The sequence below is a fragment of the Mixophyes fleayi genome, chromosome 3, assembly GCF_038048845.1.
Source record: "Mixophyes fleayi isolate aMixFle1 chromosome 3, aMixFle1.hap1, whole genome shotgun sequence".
Classification (NCBI taxonomy): Eukaryota; Metazoa; Chordata; class Amphibia; order Anura; family Limnodynastidae; genus Mixophyes; species Mixophyes fleayi.
This window is the reverse complement of record NC_134404.1, coordinates 120,081,343-120,107,191: the sequence shown is the minus strand read 5'-3', so window position 1 is coordinate 120,107,191 and position 25,849 is coordinate 120,081,343. Positions and strand designations below refer to the sequence as shown.

Below are 25,849 nucleotides of genomic sequence, written 5' to 3'. Positions count from 1 at the left end.
GTAATTATTCAGTGTATTTTGAAGTTTTCATATTAGATTCATTCATCTATCATGAAATCATAGTGGTTTAATCATCTGTGTTTAGAGAAATCCAACCTGTTTAACAATCTTAACAACAACTTTCTTGACCTTTTAGTCTTACTTATATTATGTTTTTAATCTTTTGACAATCCTCACGATCAGATGGATTTGGATTTTTGTATATAAAATCACACATAACCCAAGCTTGTGTGACTCCAACAGTTTCTGAAGTTTGCATTAACGATAGCTTGACCCAAACTTAATATTAATTATTTAGGTGGAATAATGGGTGTTAAATAAAAGAAGAAAATCTCACCTGTGCTCCCCTGGGTCCTACAATGCCTGTAACAATCTGAACAGGAGATTGTAGGCATTTTAGAATCAGCCTGTTTAGATTGGATGGTGTGCAGTATAGTGAGATTTTCTTATTTTATTAATCTCTCGTAATTCTACCTAAAACTGTTTTGTTTTTAATTTATTTATTTTTTGAGTGGAGTTTAGCTGTTTATTTTCTTTGAATCGACAGTTGCAATTTTCATTATTGTAGATAAGTTTTATACCACGGAGTAAACCTATCAAACAGAATATGTAACATTCTACACTTTTAGATTATTTTTTTTAAATAATTTATTCTTTATATTGTTTGTTTTCTAAGAATGAACTTTTTGAAAAAGCCAAAAATGAAATCCTTGATGAAGTTATAAGTCTTACCCAGGTTACACCAAAACATTGGTTAGTATTTCCTTAGGTTCCTTTCATTGTTTATAAATCTTATTTTATTGTGCACTTGATGTTTCTTAGCTGTTAACTGATGCTCTCTGCATGACATGTATTCATATTAAAATCCAGGTTAACTATCTGGATGCTCTTTATCTTCTGGTGCTGTGAGGCTGTGATTTGCCCATATACCTATTTCAGTTTATTCACATATTGTCAGACATAACAAGCATCTTTTACAACACATATAAGTAGCACTGAGTGAAAGTTTAATTTTGTAAAATTAGAACTACACAATAAGCTACCCAAATTGAAACCATCAGCATAGAACAATAGTTGAGTTTTAATAAAAATTCAAATTTACTAATCATTTAATAGGGTCTTCTAAAATAACAGACTGTCATATTGTCAGTTCTTCTTTAACATCTGTCATGTGTGGGGTTGGTGTTTGCGTTACTACTTCTGTGAAAGAAGTGTTGTGTCCAATTTTAGAATCTTAGCTTTCAGACCTCAACCACATGCTTAGTCTGTATTCTGTGTCTAGTCTTCTTGCTGCTAGCTCACTGCTAGCCAAGCGATGTCATAAAAGAATCATAATTCATCACCATGTAGCTTTCTTGGGTGTCTGTCTGTTTTGCATGTGGAAAACAAATTGCCATCAATTACAAACTCTGCAAGCACTCAGGTTAGTCTATGATGCCATATTTCAGTTGGTGGTGCGGACACACAAATCTGCATTCTTGGTTACTAAATATATTATCATCATTTATTTATATTGCACCACAAAGGCTCCCCAGAACCATACATGGAGCACAGTGGCCTAGTGGTTAGCACTTCTGCCTCACAGCACTGGGGTCATGAGTTCAATTGCCGACCATGGCCTTATATGTGTGGAGTTTGTATGTTCTTCCTGTGTTCCTCCCACACTCCAAAAACATACAGGTAGGTTAAATTGGCTGCTGGGAGTGCAGAGGAGCGATGGGGTCAAAGCGGAGCATACCAGTATGAAGCGAGCCTGTTCCGGGGGGGGGGGGTATGAGAAACAGGGCTAGAGACACTGAGGGCTAAGACTTGGAGACCAGACAGAAGGTGCTTGTCAAGGGTTTCAGGTAAATAGGATAGGAACACACAAGGAAAGAGAGGAGAGGCAGACACGACAATGGTGGCACTCAGGAGGAATTAAGTGTGAGGAGGAGGACTGGTAGAATGGAATTTAAGTTGGAGATTTAGGGAGTAGCGGAGTGGCTTAGGGCTTCCTAGATGAGGAGTTTTAACTGTGTTCTGTAGAGGACATGGAGCCAGTGTTGTGAGTGACATAGGGGCAGAAGCAAAGAGATAAAAGCATCTAGAGATAAAAATAAGTCAAGCAGCAGCATTGAGGACAGATTGAAGTGGGGAGAGCTGTTTGAGAGGTCGGCCGGGGAGAAGGCGGTTGCAATAGTCGAGGCAGGAGATAAAGGGAAGGTTGATGAGACGACTTGTTATATCCAAGGTGAGAAAGGACCTGATCCTGGAGGTATTGCGAAGGTGAAAATGGCAGGTTTGGGAGAATGAATGTGTGGGGGAATGGAGAGGGAGGGATCGATGATGACACCCATACAGTGAACGTGATGAACAGAGGAGATGGGGTTGTTGGCAATGGATAGCAAGGGGAGGAATAGATAGATGAATAGATACACACCTATATTCATGCATGTTTTCCATTCTAATATTTGATTTCTAACAGGGAAGAGATCCTCCAAAAGACACTGTGGGAAAGAGTATCTACTCATGTGATTGAGAACATCTACCTTCCAGCAGCGCAGACCATGAACTCAGGCACTTTCAACACAACCATAGACATCAAGCTGAAGCAATGGACTGATAAGCAACTGCCTCATAAAGCAGTGGAGGTTATACAATGTGACTAATCTTTCGTCTATGAGACAGATTTGCAGCTGCTATTATGTATATATTCTTTAATGCAAAGAGCACAATATTTTATTGTATAAATCACAAAGAAGTGTATGTGTACTCTTTTAAGATGCTGCATTATGTATAGTTTTAGCGGTATTGTCTATTCATGTTTAGGTGGCTTGGGAAACTCTTCAAGAAGAATTCTCCCGCTTCATGACTGAGCAGAAGGGCAAAGAACACGATGATATTTTTGATAAGTTAAAGGAGGCTGTGAAAGAGGAGAGCATCAAGAGACACAAGTGGAACGAACAAGCAGAAGATAGTCTGGTATTTACATTTGTATTTGTGATTAAAGTGTTTACTATGACCAGTGTCTTCCCATGTTTTGGCATCTAATAGCTGCAAATTGCCATTTTGCCTGCTGAGTTAACTTAGGTGTAAATTCTGGACTCTCTGTTGCGCACTAGAATGCAAATCCACAAATAGGACACTTATGAGAGTTAGTGTTTTGTTATAAAAGACTTTGATATACAATCAAATACTGGTACATTTTGTGTCTAACAGTTTTTATTTGTATGGCTTTAAAACATTTTTCTGTGTGCACGTGTTTTAAGAAACACAATTTTACTTTGCTTTCTGCTTAGAGAGTCATCCAGCACAATGCTTTGGAGGACCGTTCCATCTCAGACAAGCAGCAGTGGGATGCAGCCATCCATTTCATGGAGGATACCCTGCAATGTCGCTTGAAAGATAGTAAGATCATGTGTTTTTCCTATAAACCTGTTTCTTTATTCATTGTGATTTTTGTTTGTCCTGAGATATATTACAATTATTTACAAAATTCCAAACCAAGTTGTTCAGAGTGAGAGGTTATTGACCGCGCCCTGGTGTTTATGAAACTCCTCCATCTGCTTACCTTTTGTTTATAGGAAAGTTATGGATCTGGACTATGAACATCTTCAAATTATATTTTATTTGCACCATTATTTTTTAAATCGACCGTGCAGAGAAGTATTTGGGGCCCAGTGTACTTGAGTTGTCTCCCCTCATATATCCAACACTACTTTTAACAGTTGTAAATGGGTTGGTATGAGATGAAAGTACAATCAAATATGACCTCCAAAAAAAAAAAAAAAAGGTAACCCCTCAAATTTATTTTCTTCCACGGCTAAAAAATCCATGTTTGGTGCTCGTTACACCAGATTGTCTTGTTGAGCTTAAGCCCTAATTACAGTCTTACCATAATATTAACCTTGTGAAGGTCTTACCATGTGCATTATTTATTTTGTAAAGTTTGGGTAAAGAGGTATAAATACAGTTTGTGTTTTTTTTTTTCCTAATTCTGAGGCTTCTGTATATTGGGTTTTGGAAACTATCCTACAAAGTCTCATCTATCCGTGTCAGTCAGTTTTGATTTGTAGACATTGCTCCTATCTCCTAATGACGTTTGTCCTTGTTTGGTGTGCGCTTTCATGATTTTTGACATTCATCCCTCTGACACATTTCAACAATTTAACTTCGTCAACCATCATTATTCATTCTTTATTGTTGGATCTGTAACTATTTACCTTGACTGATGTAGTTGACTGAAAGCCTTTTTAAATGATCTCCCTGATGCTAGATTTTACATTTTACAGCTGAGTCAGTTATACGTGATATGGTAGGTCCTGATTGGAAAGAGAGATGGTTTTCTTGGATGTCTCGTGCTCCAGAGCAGGTAAGGTCAAGTGAAAAATATTTAAACCATGCATCCATGCAACTGTTGAACTTATCTAAAACATTGGTCTCCCCACTAAAGACTGTTCGAAATGAAACCAAAAATGAGCTTGAAAAGATGCTGAAGGTTAATGAAGACCACCCTGCCTATCTTGCCAGTGATGAAGTCACCACTGTCAGAAAGAATCTAGAAACCCGGGGTGTAGAAGTGGACCCAGTTTTGGTGAGCACCAGATGGAGATGGATAGATTAAAATGTACTTATAAGAATTACTTTGACTCTTCACAGAATAGATTACATTCACATCACTATTGAAACTTAAATGTTTATTTGTAATGCTAACCTGTTGAATGCCACCTGCTTCTGTATTTATAAGAGTAGAAAGCTACTTATTTATATTTTAATATTGAGGACTTCTACATCACCTATGACAGGGTATTATGCACTTTTATTGTGAATGAAAGCAGCAGTGATTTTAAAAACAAAGAATGGAATTGTGTGTGCTCACATAAGTGATTAAATGCACTTGTCTTGTGGTGTGCTTTTTTGGTTTAGTGGTTTTATACTAGAAACGATTGGAAAATAAAACCTTAAACATGCTTTACAGTTGTAGCTAATTTTCTTGTATTTGAAAGAAATAATTCCTGATGTTTGAAAGTGTTTTTAAACTATGTTCAAAACAGTATGCAGATAAATTCATGTAAAACAACAATTTACTTCCATGTAAAATGCCAATCTCTGGGACTTCTTTTACAACCAGGGCTAGATTTAGCTTTAGAGGAAAACAAAAAAAAGTCTCTGCTGACAAACTATTGCATTTACCAGCTTACATAACCATCCTACGTGTGTAATTCCTTAGATCAAAGATACGTGGCATCAAGTTTACAGAAGGCATTTCTTGAAAACTGCTCTCGGTCACTGTAATCTTTGTAGAAGAGGATTTTATTACTATCAGAGGCACTTTGTAGACTCCGAGGTAAGGCATTTGTTATATAAAATGACCGTTTAACAATTCTTAGTGTTCTTTCCATTAAAAATAATGTTAAGGTCTTAAAGTATACCTGACACCTATACACAACTGATTTTTCTCGTCATAAAACGGAAACATGCTACAGAAATTAACTATACTGAAACAAGGCAGAGCAAGTTCTTGGGGAAAATACTTGAACTACCATCCTTTGGTGGTAAGGTGGCGCCAGAACACCATTATGTGCAGATGGAACTGTACATAAGCTTATCTGATTTGTGCTCTGCATATCAAACAAATGAGCACAATAAAGAAGGAAAACAATTCATGTTATAGTCCATATATTTTGTTTATTCAGAACATGTGTTTTATATTACAACCAAGTATTGGGATTGTGGTCTGAAAATATCTGTTTTGCATATAATGTATGTTGATATTTTAGTTGGAGTGCAATGATGTGGTCCTTTTCTGGAGAATACAAAGGATGTTGGGGATCACTGCGAACACCTTAAGGCAGCAGCTAACAAACTCCGAAGGTATGGCTTGGAAAACACAAGTACCAAGTATTGCATCTATATAATACCTGAATTGCCTATAACACATATTGAGACATAATATGTTCATAATGGAAGGATCTTACCTTGAACTTGTCACATACTCAATTCTGCTGGTAGTTTTAGACCAGAATAGTAACAAATCACAGTTTTTATGAGCCAAAAATGGCCACAGATCCTTGTGAACGTCTAATTAGAAGTTACTTGTCTTGATCGGGACTACCGGAAAATACAACCACACAAACTACCCAATAGGATTTTCATGGTTAGAGCAGACGGATCTTCCTTGTATGGGGGCACCTTTACTTGTTTAGCTGTTCCTCGGAGAAAACAATCTATTGGTACCTTCTGAGCAATCCATCTCTTGTACTGAGGGCATATAATGATAATGAAATGGTTGTTTATCAGTTGCAATCTTTGTATCTCTGGTCATTGAATGCCTTGTAAGTCATTGTTTCAAGGCATTCGGCACGTGCGACCTGTTTGTGAACTGTGTATAAAATACCTATGATGGCCTTTCTTGCTTATTTACACTTAAATACATATAGCATTCAGACATGATAAATATAAACTCAGGAAATATTCAATTCATGATTTATTATGTAAGGAGAACAACACATATTATTAAGAGCTAACAGAGCACCAGTGTGATTCTGGGTATTCCCACCCCATCCTATAGATTGTTAGCTTGCGAGCTGGGCCGTATTACCTCTTTGTCTGTTTTGCCCAGTTTTGTTTATCACTGTTTGTCCCCAATTTTAAAGCGCTACAGAAGTTGCTGGTGCTATATAAATAATTGATGATCTGTGGGACCAATCATCAAGGGCTTCAAACCGCAAGCCAAAAGGCACAGGTAGCCAGAGGGAAATTATATCAGCAATAATGAGCAGAAATCCATTTTATTTCTTGTGGATCTGATTACCCCAAGTAATGTTCTTTCCCCAACAGTTGCACCACTTTTATCTGGTTTAGTAAAAATCATAGGAAATATTCAACTGTATTGTTTAAATCAGGGTTTTAGTTATCTCTGACTTGTATGTGTGTAAGTTTGGACAGGCAAGAGATGCTTAATCTGTATATTTCAAGCAGTTGAGTTACCAGGCACCAAATGTCTATAACAATTCTTTGTTTGAACCATGTCTAAAGCTGGGTACACACTACAGAAATTTCGACCAACTTTTTATGCCGAGCGATTTTACATTCGATCGATGCTCCGATCGCTCGGTCCATGGACTGCATACACACTAGCCTTGTTTAGAACGATAAAGGGAAGAGCGGACGTCCCTTTAGCGACTTTTTACGGCCATGTTGTCGTGAGCAATGACTGTAATTTCGTACTCACTGTTGTGGATCGGTCGGAAGTTTATACACACTGCACAGCGGAAACGAGATTGGACCGAAAGTATTAAACGGTACGACCAACCAAATGAGGCGACAATCGTCCATTTGGGCAGACTTTCGACCATCGTGTAACTGTACACACTGACCCGACTTGAACGAGCGGTCGTATGTCGGCCGATTATTGGACGAAAACAGTGTAGTGTATACCCAGCTTTAGGGGGCATCCAATAATTCATTAAGTTCAGTGATTGAGTATACCTGCACAAGTGTGTGGCATTGTGTCATTTGATCATCTATTTTGACAGTTTAGGCTTTGTTGCATCACTGTGTTGCTTAACATTTGTGTGCTGGTTTATTTGTTTTTTTTCTTTCTTGCTGTATACAGTTTAATGGGAATGGATAGGATCAGTTGCTGCAGACGTCAGTGATCTGTAGAGTGCTACCTGTTTGGAGGGTTTTTACAAGCTGTTTTGAAATTTGAAAACATTCCTTTAATAAACACTTGCAAAAAGTCCTGTGTGATTAAGATTTAAATTTAGATTGAAGGGAATTGTTAGACCTCATCCCTGACAAGAATATGATTGAGGTAAAACAGGCTACATTAAATAAACAGTTTGGCATGTTCACATACAGTACATCTGCAATACTGTGTTTTTATGTTTTTAAAAGTGTAATTTTCACAAACATCCACCAACTGATATTGAGGTTATGTTATATATGCTTACTACTACTACTACTAAGCCGTTCCTAACATCTCTTTCATGCAGTAAGGCGTTTAGAGAAGAATGTAAAGGAGGTGTTGGAAGATTTTGCTGAAGACGGGGATAAAAAAGTTAACTTGCTAACAGGAAAGAGGGTCCAACTAGCAGAAGATCTTAGTAAGTCAAATACAATGTGGTATTCCTTAACGTCTGTTACTGTTGGCTTACGTTAATAAAGATTTGTTGTGGCCATATATTTCTGTAAATAGAAGTCAGTTTCTTATTTTATATTGAACTACACTGCTGCATTTTGGAAGACAACATTGCACAAAATCCATAGCTTGCAGTTGAAATTGCTCCCATCCGCCCAGCATACACTTTTAAAACCCACTTCCACTCAGAGTGTATAATTATGAAATGCTTGTGAAAATTGCAATCAATAGCAGAAACCACATCTGGGCTAGTTTTTACAAATAATGTGTGGGCCAAAAATGCAACAAACCCTATTCTTAGTCCCTCTGGTGCTTGTTTAAACTTTATATTGATAAATTTCATACAGTTTCCACTGATGAACACTGCGTTGCAGCCATGGGCTAATGTTAAACCCTGACCATGGGTACAAATCTGCATTTCCAAAAACCATATTGTTCATATCATTAAGAAACTTGATCAGCTCTAAGTTAAGGCAATAAACAGATGTGGCATGTTGTAATTACAAACAGGTAGAAGTGTCCCCTCTAGAAATATACTTGTGGAACTGTTTCTAGGTTTCTTTTAGGTTCAGCCAAAAAACATACTACTTGACATTCACTCCTATTATGTAGAGATTGAAATGCTATGGCAGATGGAGAAGTCTCAAAACCACACTGTCTCACAGTTAGGATCCAGTACAGATGCTTGTACAGTGCTTCAAAAGGCTGGGGCTTTTGTTAGCTTTATATTTCTCTCTCATCCATTTTGGGTCAATAGACCATGGGCTATAAAACCTCATTTAGAACATGGGCACTTTAAATAATTCTAACAATAAATTGTTCCTCCCTCTTAAACCTCAGCCTGTTTCTTGCAGACAGACCATCACTGCACTGGGCTGGCTGCAGATTGGTGCAGGCTGAAGAAGTGCCATGATGGGTACCACCTGCAGTAGAATCTCGGTCAGATGGGGGCATCCTCGACAAAGGCAGGCCTGCTCTAAGCACAGTCCTAGCACCAGGGTGCTGCCCTCTAGGTCTGTGGCTGCTGACGAGTTGGGCCCTGGGGGAGGGTGTGAACTGTATAATGCACAGTCTCCCTGACTGAGATCAGTATAAACCAGACACTGTGCCAGAAGTCCTGCCTTGGGGGGGGGTTGTGTGTAATATGTATGCACAATTTCTGCTGAGTTTATTTTTGTCTGTTGATACCTAGTTCACTTTTCCATATTGCGTGTTTGCCTTTGTTTCTCTTCCGTTGCTGTCATGGCCTTTACTGGCATGTTTGATAAAGGGAGGTCTTGGACTGGCAAAGCTTCATTTGTGACTTTTTAAACTCGTGTAAAATATCAGGCTCAATATCAAGTTGCCAAGTGACCAATCAGACAGGGACGTCTTGCTGGGGTCACCATGGATTTGGTAGAGCCGGCCCGAGCATTCACACAGTCGAATTCTGTGTTTACACAGTTCGCTTCATGACCCTGATTGTAGATGAAAATTTTGGAGAAGTCCTCATCGCCTAAGTTGCGGAAACATCAAAGTTCTGTATTGTTCCAGTTCTGGAGAGTGATAGATTCTGAATTCTCTTCTCAAGAAGGGGTTGAGGTAACAGGGCATTCAGACATTGAGGATTCATTGTCTTTTGACAAGGACTCTGCAAGACAGTATGGGGTTTATGATTTAGTGCATGCAGTTTTCCAGATACTAGGACAGCACAATGTCAGCAGAGTCTTGCAGTACAATATTTAAAAGGAAAACGAAGGAGTTGATTTCATTCCTTATTCTCCACATTTAGTAAAAATTGCTGTGCAAGTTGATATCCAAACCTGTACATATGTTTCAGGTTAATGTGAACCTGAACTGAGCTAAACGCTCTAGTTCAGAGCCACATTCTGTAGCACTGGAATGCAAAACAGATTCAGGTAGACCAATCTACTGCAGTGACATACATCAACCAACAGGAAGGCACCGATAACTTTGCAATAAAAGACCCAGGGATATGCAAGTTTTCTTTGTTGACACTGACTGTCCCGTGGAGTTCCTGCTAATTACCAGTGTCCTCCAGTGGAAATGCTTACTGCACCCTAAAAAAAGGTAAAAATAAAAAGTTATGAGTCAGAGTGCAACTTTTGGTATGTTAGGGATGTGCACAACTGTTTTTAACGTAACCGCATTGTGGGCAGTGTGGCATGGTGAATTGACTGGGCAGTTGGGGATATCTACGTAGGCCTCTGTGCATACCTTTACACATTTTTAGGGTCAGTCTGTTTATAGTGAAGGATGCCTAGTTTTGGGTGTAGGGTGCTATGCACTATCACTCCTCCGAAGGGAGTAGCTTTGGTACATCCGCATGGTCCAGTGTCCCCCGGGGATGATAGAGAAAATTGGGTGGGCGCTCATTGTCCCCCATGGGATTCAGTGAAAAAGATTTAACGTATGTATAAAAATCTAATGTTTAAACCACCAATTTGGTATATCTTGTCTATTAGAAAGAATCCAGAAACATGTATTTCTTCATGCACTTGCCTGGGCAAATAACGCCTTCTCCACCCCATACTGCTAAACTGCACATAAGTTGTGGCTCCTCCAGTCAACCACCACCATTACCTCAATATTGCTGTCCTAAGATCTACTGCAACTGGGTCTGGAGGACCGGAGACTTCATAGTTGTTGATGCAGTGTTGGACAAAACCATACACTTCTGGATTTAATTATTTACAACTTTTATCTGTACACCTTTTAGTTTTTCAGCTTTGTGTACCTGCAAATGAACTGCATGGCATGCAGCGCATGAGGTCTAATTTGGTGTTCCTTTACTGGTAGCCATAGACATTTCAGGATATAGCGATATATATCTCTATCTCTATCTATGTCTCAGAATCAATAGGAGACTTTTTAGTTCCACTTATGGAAGTAGATTGAATTTTGTGCAATCTGAAATGGTAGCCATTTACAACACAGTGGGATCTAGAGTACACACTTGTCCAGACTTGTCTGACGTGTCTTGGACTCATTGCTGCTGCTGATAATTAGCATGGTTGCTATGGAACATTCATTATTATGTTTTAGGGTAAAAGTGTCTAATTGTGTGTAAGTTGCTCAGTGATTTTATTAGATCTAGCATTGTTCCTCAGTCCTGCGCAGAGTTTATATTTGATCTTCACAAGTAATTCCTTTCGTTAGAAACTATTTCATTGATGTTCATGCTTTTTGATGTATGGTTATGTTTTAGTGTACTTTTGTTTCATTTTCAGTTTGCTCTGTTGTACTTTATATTTACACATAAGTAAGGTATGGGAAGCACAGTAGTAGAGCTATTACAATATATTACACCTATTTAAAAAACAAAGATGGACAATGACTAAAATGTTTAACCACATTAGAAACTGGAAAAGAAAATTCTCAATGTGTGTTCTTTAATGAAGTAGCAGTTGATTTATTCAAACCTATTAGTACACTAATATTTGCAACTGAGTTTCAAGAGTTAAACATTTGTAAATAAGAGCACCTACGAATTATACACTCAACTTACAGTACTTAAGACCAAAGCATAATGGGTACAAAATTAAAGAGCAAGATTCAGGCAAAAAACAGATGTTTTGTTTTGGTAAAGTAGTGTGTGCAGTGGGTTTAGTGTCTGGGGTCTTTGGTCTCTGAACTGCAAAACATATGCAGACTCCAGAGCATTCTCCTGTCTGTTGTGCACTACAGCTGTCCTCTCTGGGACGTGTGGAGGCGGGACATCAATAAGGTTTTTCACCTGCTTTAAGTGTTCCAAATTGCTTAATGGTTGACGCCCTTTGTGCAGTGTGTGAAGCGGATGGTCAGCTGCTGTGCTTGCCTACAGGGGGTGCCACTTAAATGGCAGAGCCAGCCTGGACGAGATCCTTAGCCCGGTCTGTTGCTGAGCTCGCCGCACCTGCCACGGGACAGAGCAAGGATACCCGAAGCCAGCCTTCCCTTTCTTGGGCACTCAACCAGGGGCCTTCGGGCCTCTCGGCAGCCTTGCTAAAAGTGCCAGCTTTGATCCCATTTCTGGCAAAGTTGGTGCAGGGGTTGGTGAATGTTACATCTTCCTTGGAAAGTAGTATTGGAATCTGCCACAGCACCTAAGCCACAGAAATTTTAGACTTCTGCAGTTCTTTAGAGAGATCAGGCTCCAAATATTCCTCCCAGGAGGAAGGTGAAGGATTCTGACTTTGAAGTTTTCAAACGTTTTGAGGAGAATTACAATAGGAAGCAGGGAATAGAGCATTTACTTCATGCGCCAAGATATAAAAGATATATAATCTATTTGTCTATCTTTTCATATCCCACCTTAGCACACAATGTTAAATACAACAGAGTATAGAGAGAGGAGCAGTTTCAGAGAACAGCACCATTGGTTGTTACACTTCAAACAGGACATGGTTTGTTAGCAGTAACGTTCGAAACCTATGTTTTTTTCACATTGGGTACAGTAGTATTGCAGTAGATTGCTTCATATGCTCATGGAGCCAAATTAGAATTTAGCGCTTGGATCTGCTCATCCACCTTTAGTGTTATCAAATATTTTAACATTAATTCGTCATGATTTATTCTGTATTTTTGCTTTGGTGATTCTTTAAATTGATTCCCTTTTATGGTTCATATAAATCTCTTCCAGACATTAAAGGGTTAACATAGGGCGAGTAAATAATTTCATATCTGGGTTTAGGAGTCACTTTTAGTTGAAAACTGTAAATGCGATATCCAGCTGTGCGAGCACTCAGAGGTAGTACACAGATATAAATCACTCAATGGATGGAGAAGCTTTGAAGCTGTGAAAGTGTAAGCTTTGTGTTCTGTGCAGGCACCAGGATCTAATCAGCTTCAGGATCTGTTTCACTGCTATATTAAGAAAGTGGCAGTGCATTTGCCAGAGGCATTCCCCAGAAAAAAGAAATGTGTTTTCAGAGCTGCAGCTTTAGGAATTGAAAAGGAGGAATGTTTGTGGTTTTGTTTGGGTTTTTATAACACAATACAAACTGGAAATATATCTTTCTGTATGCTTATAGAAAAAAGACTTAAGTTCAAAAGCTGGAGGGTAGAAATTCGAAGAATTAGTTTTTCATAAACCGCGTCTTTGATTAGCTTCAGACTTAGTGATACAGTCTGGTATTATTAGAGTAGCTTAATAATACAAAGAGCAAGTTAGTTCATGTGGCTCCTTAGCTATAAAGAGTAAGACTTTTAATTATTACACTCATAGCATTTTATACAAAACATGATGAAATGTCTATAAAAGTGCAGTATTGCTAGTGTGAAGCTTTTGTAGAATTCGTACCTATTAGATTACTTTTTAGCAGCCTCTTGTGAGACCAAATTAAATGATTGTACATAAAACAACCACCTACAGGATACACAATATGTTGGATCTTGCCCTGTAAACACAATGTGGAAGAGGAGGCATTCAACTGAAATATTGCAGCATAAGTTCTTAAATCCGCAATATTCACTTCATATTTACATGAGTTATAAATGGGCATTAACTGCCAAAAAGCTTTATAGCGGGGTTTGTGCACAATTTATTGATATGTTCTCTTCAGAAACCTCTCTTTACTAGAGCACTGCAGAACAGTACACTATTCATGCAGTGTATTAAAGTTTATATAAATAGCGGTAACCGAACTGTACAGACATTGTGAATATGACACATTAAAACTCATTAATACTTCATTTAGTTGAAAAATTTACACTTCTCTATAACAACTGTTCAAACACTTCATTAATGTGGATTAGACAGATAAACGCTAGCTGCTGTGGTTCACTGCACCTATATGCAATTTTAGTGACTAAGCCTGTTTAATGTCAACAAAGTCTGCAGTAAATGTAAGAAAAAAAATCCCTCTTAACATTACTTTTGTGATATAATTGTTTACTAAAGCATGTAAACCCTGAGTCACATCACTACATTAGTAGTCTGTTATCTGCTTCATACAGTTTTTGATTCTCTTGATTAGTTCAGTTCTAGAGCACAAGATGGCACCAGTGTGCTGGTTTTGAGGCTGTATTTAGGGATTATAGAACTGTGGGAGAGTAGCGTGGCTGACCTCCTGCCTCTGTTTACCGTTCCCTACCAAAGGAAACCTTGATATCACCCAGACAGCAACCGTTGTCTTGAAAGACCAGCTCTCCATTCAGAGCACACAACACACTTGTTGAGACATGTCCTGTTGTTTTTTTTATTTTAAAGGCAACTTTTATCTCCACCAATTTAATATCTAACTTGTTGCCGAGAGATTTTCATCATAACAACTTTACATTGATGTGATTTAAGTGTTCTTGACATAGGTTACATTATTTTGGTATTTTGTTTGTGTCAAAGTTTTGTGAGAGGTTAAAATAAAATAAGAGCTCACTCAGATGAGCAATGTTTACAGCGAATACCGGTGTTGCACTTCTGAAAGAAAACGTGTGTGTGTTTGTAAAGAACTGGTCAGATGCTGCTTAAGTATCATTGACCAATTACAAATTCTGCAGTGGTAAAAGCAAAAGAAAATCATGTATAATTTATACTTGTATGTGAATATAATGTGTGTTTTTTGCTTAGTGATCAATGATTCCTAAGCTTCAGCAGGGTCGTTCCACATCAAATCAATACAGGGTTTCAAACTGACTGTTTCAGATTGTAATGAAATTTGGTATAATGCTGTCATGGGTGTAAAGAAAACCCCCCAATCTTAGGCTGAAATGTGCACTGGTTTTGAAGTTATACGCCTTTAAAATTGCACTTTTTTAACGTAAAACTTGCTTTTAATATTTTTTGGGTTTTTTTTAAATGCATTTAGCTAGAGTTGGGCAATGTCTCATTTTAAACCTCTTTTGATGGGCTTTCGTATGATATATAAGATTGCATCATGTTTCAATAGAAATAAAAAAATTAATATTTTCAAAATTCTGATTTTCTCAAAAAGTCATATTTATAATTTTTTTAAAAAACTTCTCAAAAATTGTTCTTGTTGTTAATCCCTAAGTTTTTATTTTTATTTTGCCATCATGATGGGATCATGTGCTACAGGAGCTTTCATTTTGGACTGTTCTCATTTTCATTATTTTAACAATCTAGGCCTGTTCATTACTTTTAATTTATCTCCTTAAGCAATCTATTTGATGTAAATTTTGTACAGTGACAGTGTGTTAAATACTGAAATATTTAAAACATTTGTGATAATTTCAAGTCACATATATTATAATAAAGCTTACTATAGGTCATAATCATTGGGTGCTACTGCTCTGGATGAATGGTGCTACCCAAACCTAACCTGTCACTGTAAAAAGTGGGTCTGTTCAACACAATTGAAGTGTCTTTCCACATAGAGTATCTCTCCCCTTAAGTTTACAGACCTGCACAGAAGTGGGAGCAGGCGCTGTCTGTATAATCCTGTCCACAAACACCTAAAGAGGAAAGTGCATTCCACTAATGAAGTGAACTGGAAAAAAATATTGTTTTGCTGCTTTTCTCAGATGCGTAGTGCCTCAATAAATACAATTTTCATCAATTACTCAAAACTGAAAGCTCTTGTAGCAGTTGATCCCATCATGATCCTAAAATAAAACTTTTGTGATTTATTAACAACAGTATCAACAATTTTTTTAGATGTTTTTCAAAATTTTTAAAATATGGCTTTTTGAGAAAATCAAATTTTTTATTTTTAAAATGTTACATTTCTATTTTTATTGAAACATGATGCTGTTATATATCATTTGGAAGCCCATAAAAAGAGGGTTAAAATGAGTCATTGTCCATATCTCTAGCTCAACCAGGTGAGCTACAAATGCAATTTAAAAACCGTTAAAAGCAAGTTTTTTGTTAAAGTGCAACTTTAAAGCCGTATAACTTCAAAACCAGTGTACACATCAGCCTAAGATTTCAGGGTTTTCTTTACACCCATGGCAGCATTTATTATACCAAATTTAATTGAAATCAGAAAATGTAAGGTAGAATTTTTTCTAAAATTGTGTTGATATGATGTGGGATGACCCAGCATTTCAACAGGGATTTACTTTAAGCTCCATTCTATCCAAACTTCAACACAAGTAATCACTTTAAAAAGACAGTAAACTATGTTTCTCCATGACCCTTAGATGAATGTAAGAGCCCATTTATATGTGGTTGATTAAATGAGGCATGCATAGTATATTAAAGCAATGACTTCAACACAGATGTAGTTTATGTGCTTATTGAGCAGTTAGCATCCCATGATGTATAAAACTCTGGACAAGGCTGTTTGCCTGTAATTATGACATGGAGTTCTTTGGGATGACTGGATAGTAACAAATGTCTTGTCATAAGCATGATTAATTAGTAACTATCGGATGAAATGGAGTCTGTGGGCCTGAGTCATTAAGGAAATTACAACATAAAAAAGGAGTTACTTTCGCTTGGGCAAAAGCCATGTTGCATGGGAGGGGGAGGTAAATTTAAAATGTGCGGACAGATTTATAGTGGGGTAGGGCATGTCCTAGATTAACTTTAAATTTCAGTGTAAAAATAAAGCTATCAAGTATATGTGTGCTAGATGAAAAAACAGCTAGTATTTAACTTATGTGCAAAATAATAAACTGATTTGCACCCCTTGCATTGCAACATAGTTTGTCCCTGAGAAGATTTACTCCTTTTTTTTTTTTTTGCATTACTTTCCTTAATGACACTGTGCCTGTCTGTTTTCCTATGTGTATGATCTTGTTTTCAGTATAAATACTTTTACAACCTCTCAGAAATCACATTACAGATGCCTCATTCTCTTTTGCAAAGTATTCTGGTTCAATTGTACCTCTCTGACAGTGGTTGATAGCCCAATATCCCTTACTTAACCTATCTCCCAACTGTCCAAATTTAAGACCAGTATACTCCTCCTACTTTCCTTGTATATTTTCCCAACAACTTGGGACTGGTGTATACAGTAGTTCTTTATAGATAAACTACATTTTCCACAAAGTGGAATTATTTTTTGTTTGTATAGTAAGCTTGTACACATGGGTGTTGAAAGCGATACTATTAAAAAATAGCTTGTACTTCACCCAGAACAAATATCTGCTTTTGTGCAGCATGGAGTACTATGTATTTTTAAATGACTGTTTACAGAGAACTCCATTGTATTTTACTGGGCATTAATGCTCCTGACAGCATTGAAATTGACACAAAATGCTTGTCAGGAAGTTTGTATGTACCTGCACATTAACTTATATCAGTTTTTATAATGTATGTGTATATGAGGCTGAACATGGGGAAAAGTCTCATGACATTTCAATGGTTGCAGGTATGGATCTTTTTATCAAATATAGTATAGTGCCAACTGTACACAGCCTGGTGGTGTGATACTTCAGGCCTCTGCGCTTTTATTTTTTTTCAATTACTCATTGAAAAAGATGATTTACAAAACATACATTATTTATGATCAGGGTCAGCCCATGGTCACAATTCATGCTGACTGTGCAATAACACTGCTCATTAGAAAGCATGTGACCATTGACCAACAGCTTGTGACTTCCTTTCTGGCAATATATAAAGAAATCTATTGTGAGTATCTTGGCAATGGATTGGGAGCACAGGGTGTCAGCTGCCCAGGGATCCTAAAACCAATTAAGCAATTGAACTTAGACAAACTAGTTGTTTGTAAGCCGAGCATGCATGTAATAACATGCGTTTTTTCCAACTAGTATCCATGTCTCTCTCGCTTCTTACCATCTCATTCACATTAATGGCCAAATCAGAGACGGCGCCCTGTTGAGGTCACAACACGAAAAGCACAAACACTACCATTATAATCCAGGTTTGTGCAATCAGTGGTTCATGAACCTCAAATATTTTTCAAAGGCCATCGAGCCACTTTGAGAGTGCCATTTTTTTATTGCATGCTAATAATATCCAGGTTGATCTACCACTTTATGCTTTTGTTTAGTTTGATTTTCTGTTTTGGTTCCAATGAAGTAGTAAGAATGTATAGAGGATACCGTGTAGAATGGGTTAAATGTAAAATGCATTGTTTACCCTATCCTGCAGATTAGAGGGCTCCTGCTTTGTCTCATGGCAGTGAAAGCCTTATAGTCTTCACACAGAGCCACCTTCTTCTCTCCAATAGAGACACAAAAATAACATTAATTGTGATCCTCAGGAGTTTGGCTTACTTAATAAGTAGACTTTTAGTGCATTCTTCATAGACCAGACATGCCATTTAATGTTAATGGAGGAAGATAATGATTGACATTAAATCTAATGACTGTTGAACTGATCACATGTCTTTGAACAACAACTGGACCAGAGAGGGAGACTGGGTGATGGTTTGGCAGCATCCGCTGTTTATTTACAGTGTTTAAGTGCACATTGTCATGTATTCAGTGTGTGTTACTTATGGAGTATTCTCAGTATGAATGTGGGAATTCTGCATAATTGTTATAGCCCCAACAATCAATGTTAGTTATCCTATTTGACCATGTTTGGCTTTTCCCTAGAGTAGGCATTAAAAGCAACTGACAAGCAAATATTTATAGCTGTTTAACAGCGTTGTAAGAGACAGTATTTGTATTTAGTAACGGATGGAACAGTGCACCCATTAAGATGGAAGAAAGGTTCTTTCCAGCACCCAGCCATACTGTTACAATCTTGACCCCTTTTCTTGTGCTGGGAATATGCATGCTTTAGACAAGGGACTCAGCCACTGTGTTTTCTTGACCCTGCTGACTGACCATTCACTCCCCATCTGTTTTACTGTCTTTAGGGAACAGAATATGCCATCCCATTTATAAATCTTTCTTTCCACTTGATAATTGATGCTCTGTCTCATTGTGGGCAGCCTGGGTGGTTTCCTTTCTTCACTCCTAAGTTATCAGCAGTTAGAAAAGTGTGTGAACTTGATGCAGCAGTAAAGCCACTCATGCAGGTAAATAATAGTACAGCAATCTTGTGGATAACATTGTACTGATATGTAAGGGCAAAATGCATGCTTATTAAAGTGAGCCTTTTTTCTCCCCTAAGCATGGTGTTATAAAGAGGAGGTCAGTTTATGCAAATTGTTGCAACAGATTTTTAAAACTAATCCTACAATTGCACCTGGTGACATGACTGGGCATTATATGTAGAGTAGGGATTTGTGTATGTGGGACAGTTTTCTGGTACAAGTTTTGTTACATTTAATAATAAATGTACAGTTTTCGGCATGCATGAAAAGAGACATATATAGATTACTGTTAATACTATAATCTTTATTATCCTACTTGTATACGATCATAAATGGCTATATGTGCCAAAACTATGCCACCATATTTATTGTATGAAACTGTACACAATATTATTCCGGGTGGCGCGGTGGTCAGCACAAACTGTGAGTGGACTGATGTGGATGAAAATTTTTTCTCTGTAAAGCACTTTGTAATATGGTGGCACTATATAAACACAGATTAATAATAATCATCAAGGTTTGATTTATTTTGTTTCATTTTATGAACAACATAAAATGCCTTTTTATATAAAAAGGTATTTATTTAAATGATTTAACTGAAGTTATAGTAACTGAATCATGCTACACGTCACACAATTCTCCAACTCCCCAATAATGAAAATGTTAAACTTCTTCTTTCTTTCCTTTGCTGATGGTGTAATAAGAGTGTTGTGCAGGTGGCATACACCTTTATGGTTCTAATTCTTATGCGTGGGCTTTTCAGCTATTTATCACACTGCCAGTACAGGATAAGCACAAAATTCTACCCGTACCAGCCAGCTGCTGTTTCCTGTCATGTGGGTGGTATCCGTCTTCCTCTTTTAGAAAGTAGACCTTGAGCTTATTTATGTACAGGACGTTTGCACACTGTCCTAATGTGTCAGTGTCCTTTCATTTACATCTCCCTCCTAAACTGCAGGGTTTTATTCTATTTATCTGTTCTGTGTAGTCTAACTAAACAGCAAAAGCAATAAATAGCAGGAACCTTTGTGGATTTATTTTAAGAGGTTGGTGCGTGTGCTCAGGTGCTGTCTGATTGGGAAATAGGTAAGCAAATGACTCTAATCAGACAGGGGGTAGAGGAAGTACTAAATGACCAAAAGACCACAAATCTACAGATACAAACTTTGGGTCCAACACTTTCTTGTGTGCTAATAGTCTCTTCAAACTTTTAACAATTATTTGAAAGCCATACAGAATTTAGATTGTGTGTTAATGAAAATAGACTTTTATATGTACATTTTACTGAGATGTGGCTTAATCTGAAAATGTTTTGTCAAAGTCTTGTTAAATACAGCAAAAGTCTGAGAGCTGATATTTTAAGAAGTTATTTGTTAAAGCCAAGTAGTAGTCTAACAGTTTTCAGAGGAAAGTTGGCACAGTTCACTTACCATTAAAACCAATTGTAAACCCATACAAAATATATTGTGTGTACGTATATGTGTGTGTGTGTGTGTGTCTGTGTTTCTATAGATATAGATAGATATATAAATATAATGTTGCTGACCGCTAATGACTACTTCCAGCAGAATAGTGGGCCATGTCACAAAGCACACGTCATCTCAAGATGGTTCCAAGAACATGACAATAAGTTCAGTGTGCTCCAATGGCCTCCACAGTCACCAGGTCTCAATCCAATAGACCACCTTTGAAATGTGGTGGAATGGGAGATTCTCAGTATGAATGTACAGCCCACAACTCTACAGCAACTGTGTGTGATGCCATTGTGTGAACACGGACCAGAATCTCTACGGAATGTTTCCAGCACCTTGTTGAATTCATGCCACAAAGAATTCAAACTCTTCTGAGGGGTAAAGGGGCGGTCCTACCCAGTACTAGAAAGGTGTACCTAATAAAGTGGCCACAAAGTGTATGTGTATAATAAGAAAACAAAACTTATAATATATCCCCAGGCTTAAAACGCAGGTCCTAACTTTACTTATAATGCCGATGGCAGTATACGCTGATATAGTCAGCACCCCTAACCACTGATCTGTTACCCTGGTGAGCAAATATAATTGCAGCTCATAGTAATATTAAATAAAACATATAGTACTCTGTGGAATAAGTTATACCCGTTTTTATATACTGAATATTTATGGATCGTGAGAATAAACTCCGTAGAACTTTTATATTTTCCCTTTTAGCATCTGTGTTTGCTCTGGGACTTTTATCTCTTTAAATATTAGCCAGATTGATTCTTGGCTTCTAAAAGTCTTTGATTCTCTATCTAAAATCTGGATAGTTGACTATGTTTGGATTGACTGGTATGAATTTCCACCTCTTATGTGGAGAATAAGGATATTAGGTTAAAAGAGAAAGCAAGGATTAGTGATTGTTGATAGTCATCCATTCTGTAATTTAGAGGGACAGGTGCTGTGTAGCCCAGACACGTGATTTTAGGGAAACCTAACTCTAGTTCTTTGCACTTGTTTAAGCCCCAAAGACCTAAAATGTGAAGAAAAGTCCACTTCAAAAACCCTTTTTTCTTTTCACAGAACTGTTTTAAGTGTTACATTATGTATGGTGAAATTTATTTGACAGTTCAAACCCAAATAATCTTTGTCCCCCTTTGCCTTTCCAATACAAGTGTATGTTACAGCATAAACGTTAAGTGTTTCAACGCTTAGGGTCCGCTTAACAGTGGATTTGATCACTAACCAACTGAACTAATTTACCTTTTTCCCCCTGTAGAAAAAGTAAGAGAAATCCAGGAAAAGCTTGAAGCATTTATTGAAGCCCTTCATCAAGAAAAGTAACTAGGTAATCCTCCTAATGTATTACTTATTGTGACCTGTTTATAATTCTTTACTCTCATAACAATAATGTTTTCATTAAGGGGTGTGGTGATAATTTGATTTATAACTTCTCCTTTTAAAAACGTTCTTCCCTTTAGATAGTTCATTTACGGGAGAATGAATATACTCTGGGCATTCATGAATTTTCTACACAAAGTGAACTCCTGAAGCGATCTCTCCTATATCAAACACAAGGCAGAAAAGCTAACTGGCTACTTGGAGGAATGTTAAGTGTGTGTAAAGGTCTCTAGTGAAGACATGTCTACCTGTTGCTGCTGTCCTGTGTTTGTGCTGTACCTTCATCACATTTACAAAGTTATTTTTACATAAGCAAATAATCTGGGGCAAAACATGTCATTTTAGCATTTATATTTAAATCTTTAGCACCACTTGATTTCTTTAGCGCTGTCCATGAAATTATAGCAGCCTTTGTATTTATTTATATCCCATTACTTGTCCTCATATGAAATATGCTTCAATAAAGAAAATGTAACAATGAATTTTAAGCCAATTCAGTACAGCATGGATTAATCAGTATGAACTGTTTGCTTCAAAGCCTCAAGTATACTGAAAAATTAAATTGTATTTGGAATTAATTTATTGAATACTGGATTGCACTTCCTTGCACTGATTATATCTAATACATATTAAATCCCTTGACGTCACAATTTTGTTTTGAAATAATTACAATGTGGGTTTTTTTTAAAAAAAAAATGATTTCCTTGAGAGCACTTATTTGAAAACTGCTGCCAATAATGTGCAAAAGGTTTTTCTGAATGAGCATCAAAATATCCATTTCTTTTGCATTACCATAAAGGTTAGGGAGACATTGAAATGGAACAATTGTTTAATCATGGTTCCATTACTTTTAATTCTTCAAACTGACTTCTGTGGTTCAATGATGTTGTAGCAAAACGTGGGTGAAATATACCATCCTATTTTCTTGTATTTTTGACTGTCGCATCTAGAGCATAGTTGCCAACTCTCGGAAACAAGTTTCCGGGAGAAGGGGCGTGACTGGAGGGCGGGAGGGGCCGAGACGAGGCCAAACATGTCATTTTGGTCCCGCCCCCCGCGAGAACATTTACGTTGTGGGGGGCGGGGCCAAAATGACGCTATTGGTCTCGTCCCGCCCCCTCCCGCCCTCCAAAATGGCGTCAATCACCGAAAATCGCGTCATTTGACGTGATTCTCGGTGAAATCCAGGATGCGGGAGAAATGCCAGGGAGCCCGGGAGACTGAACCGAATTTCGGGAGTCTCCCGGACATTCCGGGAGAGTTGGCAAGTATGATCTAGATGTCTGTAGAATTATTCACTATACAGCAGTAGCTGTGGTAGACATTATATACAATGCACTTAATCTGTATTTTGTTAATATATTTTTTATTGTTGCCCCTGAATGGCAAATTAAGACACTGGTTAACTCTCAGAAATAGTATATTATTTTATTTATGGAGCAGCAGCTTATTAATCAGTGTTGTACAACATGGACACAGAACCTATTGATAACATATTGAGGGACATTTACGGAAACTGGTAAACAGGAAAAGATAATGTAACGTGTAACAACCAGTTAGATTCTAACTCCCTTTTTTTTCATAGGAAACGAGAGCAAACATCTGACTAGTTGCTATGGATTACAACAAATTTTTCCTGTGTACCAGTTTTCATATATATGCCCAAGTGAATATGGAGTGTTTGAATGAGCCCTGTTCTTCTTGGTATTGTGCATATATATATTTATATATGAAATTTGGGAGTGTATTCATTTACATATTTAAATTATTTTCAAAGGTTAAACGTAAAAGTTAAAATCAAAACGTGATTAACTCTTACAATTCCTATAAGCTGCTGTCTATAAACTTTACATTTTTTACACTTAACAAATTTTACTGGTTAACTTTTTTACAGCTTCATTGGACTCACAGAAGATTCAAATTAAATTTTGTTTGCAAATTGATTATATTGAAAAGTGTTTAATTTTTGACTCTTCAAACTTTATATAACTTAATAATTACGAGAAGGAGTCGGTGACAACGAAAGACACTTCAACATTTGGTGGTTTAGCGACCATTGGAGGCATATTGACGCATTTAAATGCGACAAAAGAGAAGAAATGGAACAAGTGCGCCAGTGGATATTGTGGCACCCAGTTTTAACCCATGTAAATGTTCGAAAAACGCATTTAAAAATCCATTCCATAACTGAAAAGAAAATTATTTCAATCAATAATTTTCTTGAAATGCTTTATTTGAAGTGAGTCATCTTACTCAGACTATATTAAAGTAAGCTTTCTTTGGACATTTTCCTCTAATTTGCCTCATTGTGTAATCAAATTTAACAACCAGAACCCTTCTACCTTTTGTTGGTTGAACGTCTTTCGTTTATCAGAAATAAAACACACTTTACGCTTGCCTGTCACAGATTTTCATTAATTGTAACTTATAAAATATTTATGAATGGGCAGTTTTGAAAAATGGCCAAATATTGTGTTGCTTTCATCCTCCCAAGATCTTTAGATCTGTTTGCCATGGCGAAGTGGTATAATCTAGATACAAGGTACAACATTTAACTGTCAGTCACATGTAGAATGGAGTGTGTCCAGTGTGCCGAACTTCTGTATTTTCGGGCTGCCCTCAGACTGAAATACATAAGTTGTAATAAATTAATTTTGTGGCACTTATAACTTATGTATACAGCATGATATCTTAAAGGAACCCTGGGTATTTATTAAATGCTATTGTAATTTGTCTGAAAAGCAAATAAAAACATTTTGACAGTGGGTTGTTTTTTTTTGTCTGTAAAATGTATTATGCAAACATTTCTTGAGCTATAGTATAAAACACTCTTTCCTTCCAGTCTTTTAACCATTTTAGTTTAAATAACATAATATACTGGACATGCAGTATATTTTATTTCCTTAACGCTACTGACAGTTTGGTCCACTCTTCTTGTGCAAACTGTTCCAGTTCTCCCAGCTTTGAAGTGAGCCTTCTCCCAACTGATGTTTTCAGATCTCTTCACAGGTGTTCTATGGGATTTATCAAGCTGCGAGTTTCTGGGGGGTTTGAAAAGTGGAGATATAGCAACAAATCAGAATCTAGTTATTTATTTTGTACAGTCAACAAAATGAAAGCTACAATCTGATTGGTTCCTACAGGCAGCATCTCCACTTTTCAAACCCGCTGGAAACTCGTAGCCTGATACATTCACCACATGAACTCATTGCTGGACACTTCAGAACAGTCCAGCGTCTTGTCTTAAACCTTTCTTTGGTACTTTTTGAAGTATGTTTGTGATTATTATCCTGCTGGAAAAGCCATGACCTTCGACGGAGACCCATCTTTTTGAGATTGGGTTCAACATCAAGCTCCAAAATGTGCTGGTAATCTCTAGAATTCATAATGCCATGCACACATTCAAGACACCCAGATGCAGCACAGAAACTCCAAAACTTTATTTCTCTTTCTGTAAATATAGGAATGATGTGTTTTAACAAAGGCTGTAAGTTCTGATTTAAACAGTTTAGGATGGAAACTGGTGGCATGAAGTAGCATGAAGGTATGAGTTGGGATCAATAGTTTTGTTTTTTTTGTTTTATATAAATGGTGGTATTAAGTCTTTCATTACTTTAAAACCGGAAATTTCACTTTGACCATTACAACTGACATAATTTGGCCTGGAGACATTTCACAAAGTCACATTTTTACAGGTGCCGGGATGTAAGCGTGTAGGGAATGTGGGCTGTAACTTATATATTAAGTCTGCATTTCATCGTTGTTGGGCCTACACTTATTGCATTTTTTAAGTCTCTGTTACTGTTGTCCGCTTTATTCACATCGGATAAATGTATCCCAACATAGGAATGTAATGCCATAGATATCATTCCTAATTCACAACTTTTTTATGCCCTATCTGCATCCGAATCTGCAGTTATACAGGAATACATTAAAGAAAATCTAAAAAAGGGGTGTATCGGGTTGTCCAGGCT

General features: G+C 37.2%; 1 protein-coding gene across 4 annotated transcripts in view; it reads left to right on the top strand.

The window, feature by feature from the left end:
- The window catches only part of OPA1 (OPA1 mitochondrial dynamin like GTPase), a 73,932-nt gene extending 49,292 nt beyond the window's left edge, over positions 1 to 24,640 (top strand). For all 4 annotated transcript variants that reach the window (XM_075202268.1, XM_075202265.1, XM_075202267.1 and 1 more), the window contains 11 exons: positions 677 to 753; positions 2,465 to 2,630; positions 2,809 to 2,961; positions 3,279 to 3,387; positions 4,272 to 4,351; positions 4,433 to 4,573; positions 5,210 to 5,326; positions 5,760 to 5,853; positions 7,980 to 8,090; positions 21,754 to 21,822; positions 21,956 to 24,640. In XM_075202268.1, coding sequence (XP_075058369.1) covers positions 677 to 753; positions 2,465 to 2,630; positions 2,809 to 2,961; positions 3,279 to 3,387; positions 4,272 to 4,351; positions 4,433 to 4,573; positions 5,210 to 5,326; positions 5,760 to 5,853; positions 7,980 to 8,090; positions 21,754 to 21,818 — 1,113 coding nt within the window. In that variant the 3' untranslated portion in view covers positions 21,819 to 21,822; positions 21,956 to 24,640. The remainder of the gene's footprint in view (positions 1 to 676; positions 754 to 2,464; positions 2,631 to 2,808; positions 2,962 to 3,278; positions 3,388 to 4,271; positions 4,352 to 4,432; positions 4,574 to 5,209; positions 5,327 to 5,759; positions 5,854 to 7,979; positions 8,091 to 21,753; positions 21,823 to 21,955) is intronic.
- Positions 24,641 to 25,849: the final 1,209 nt, after the last annotated feature.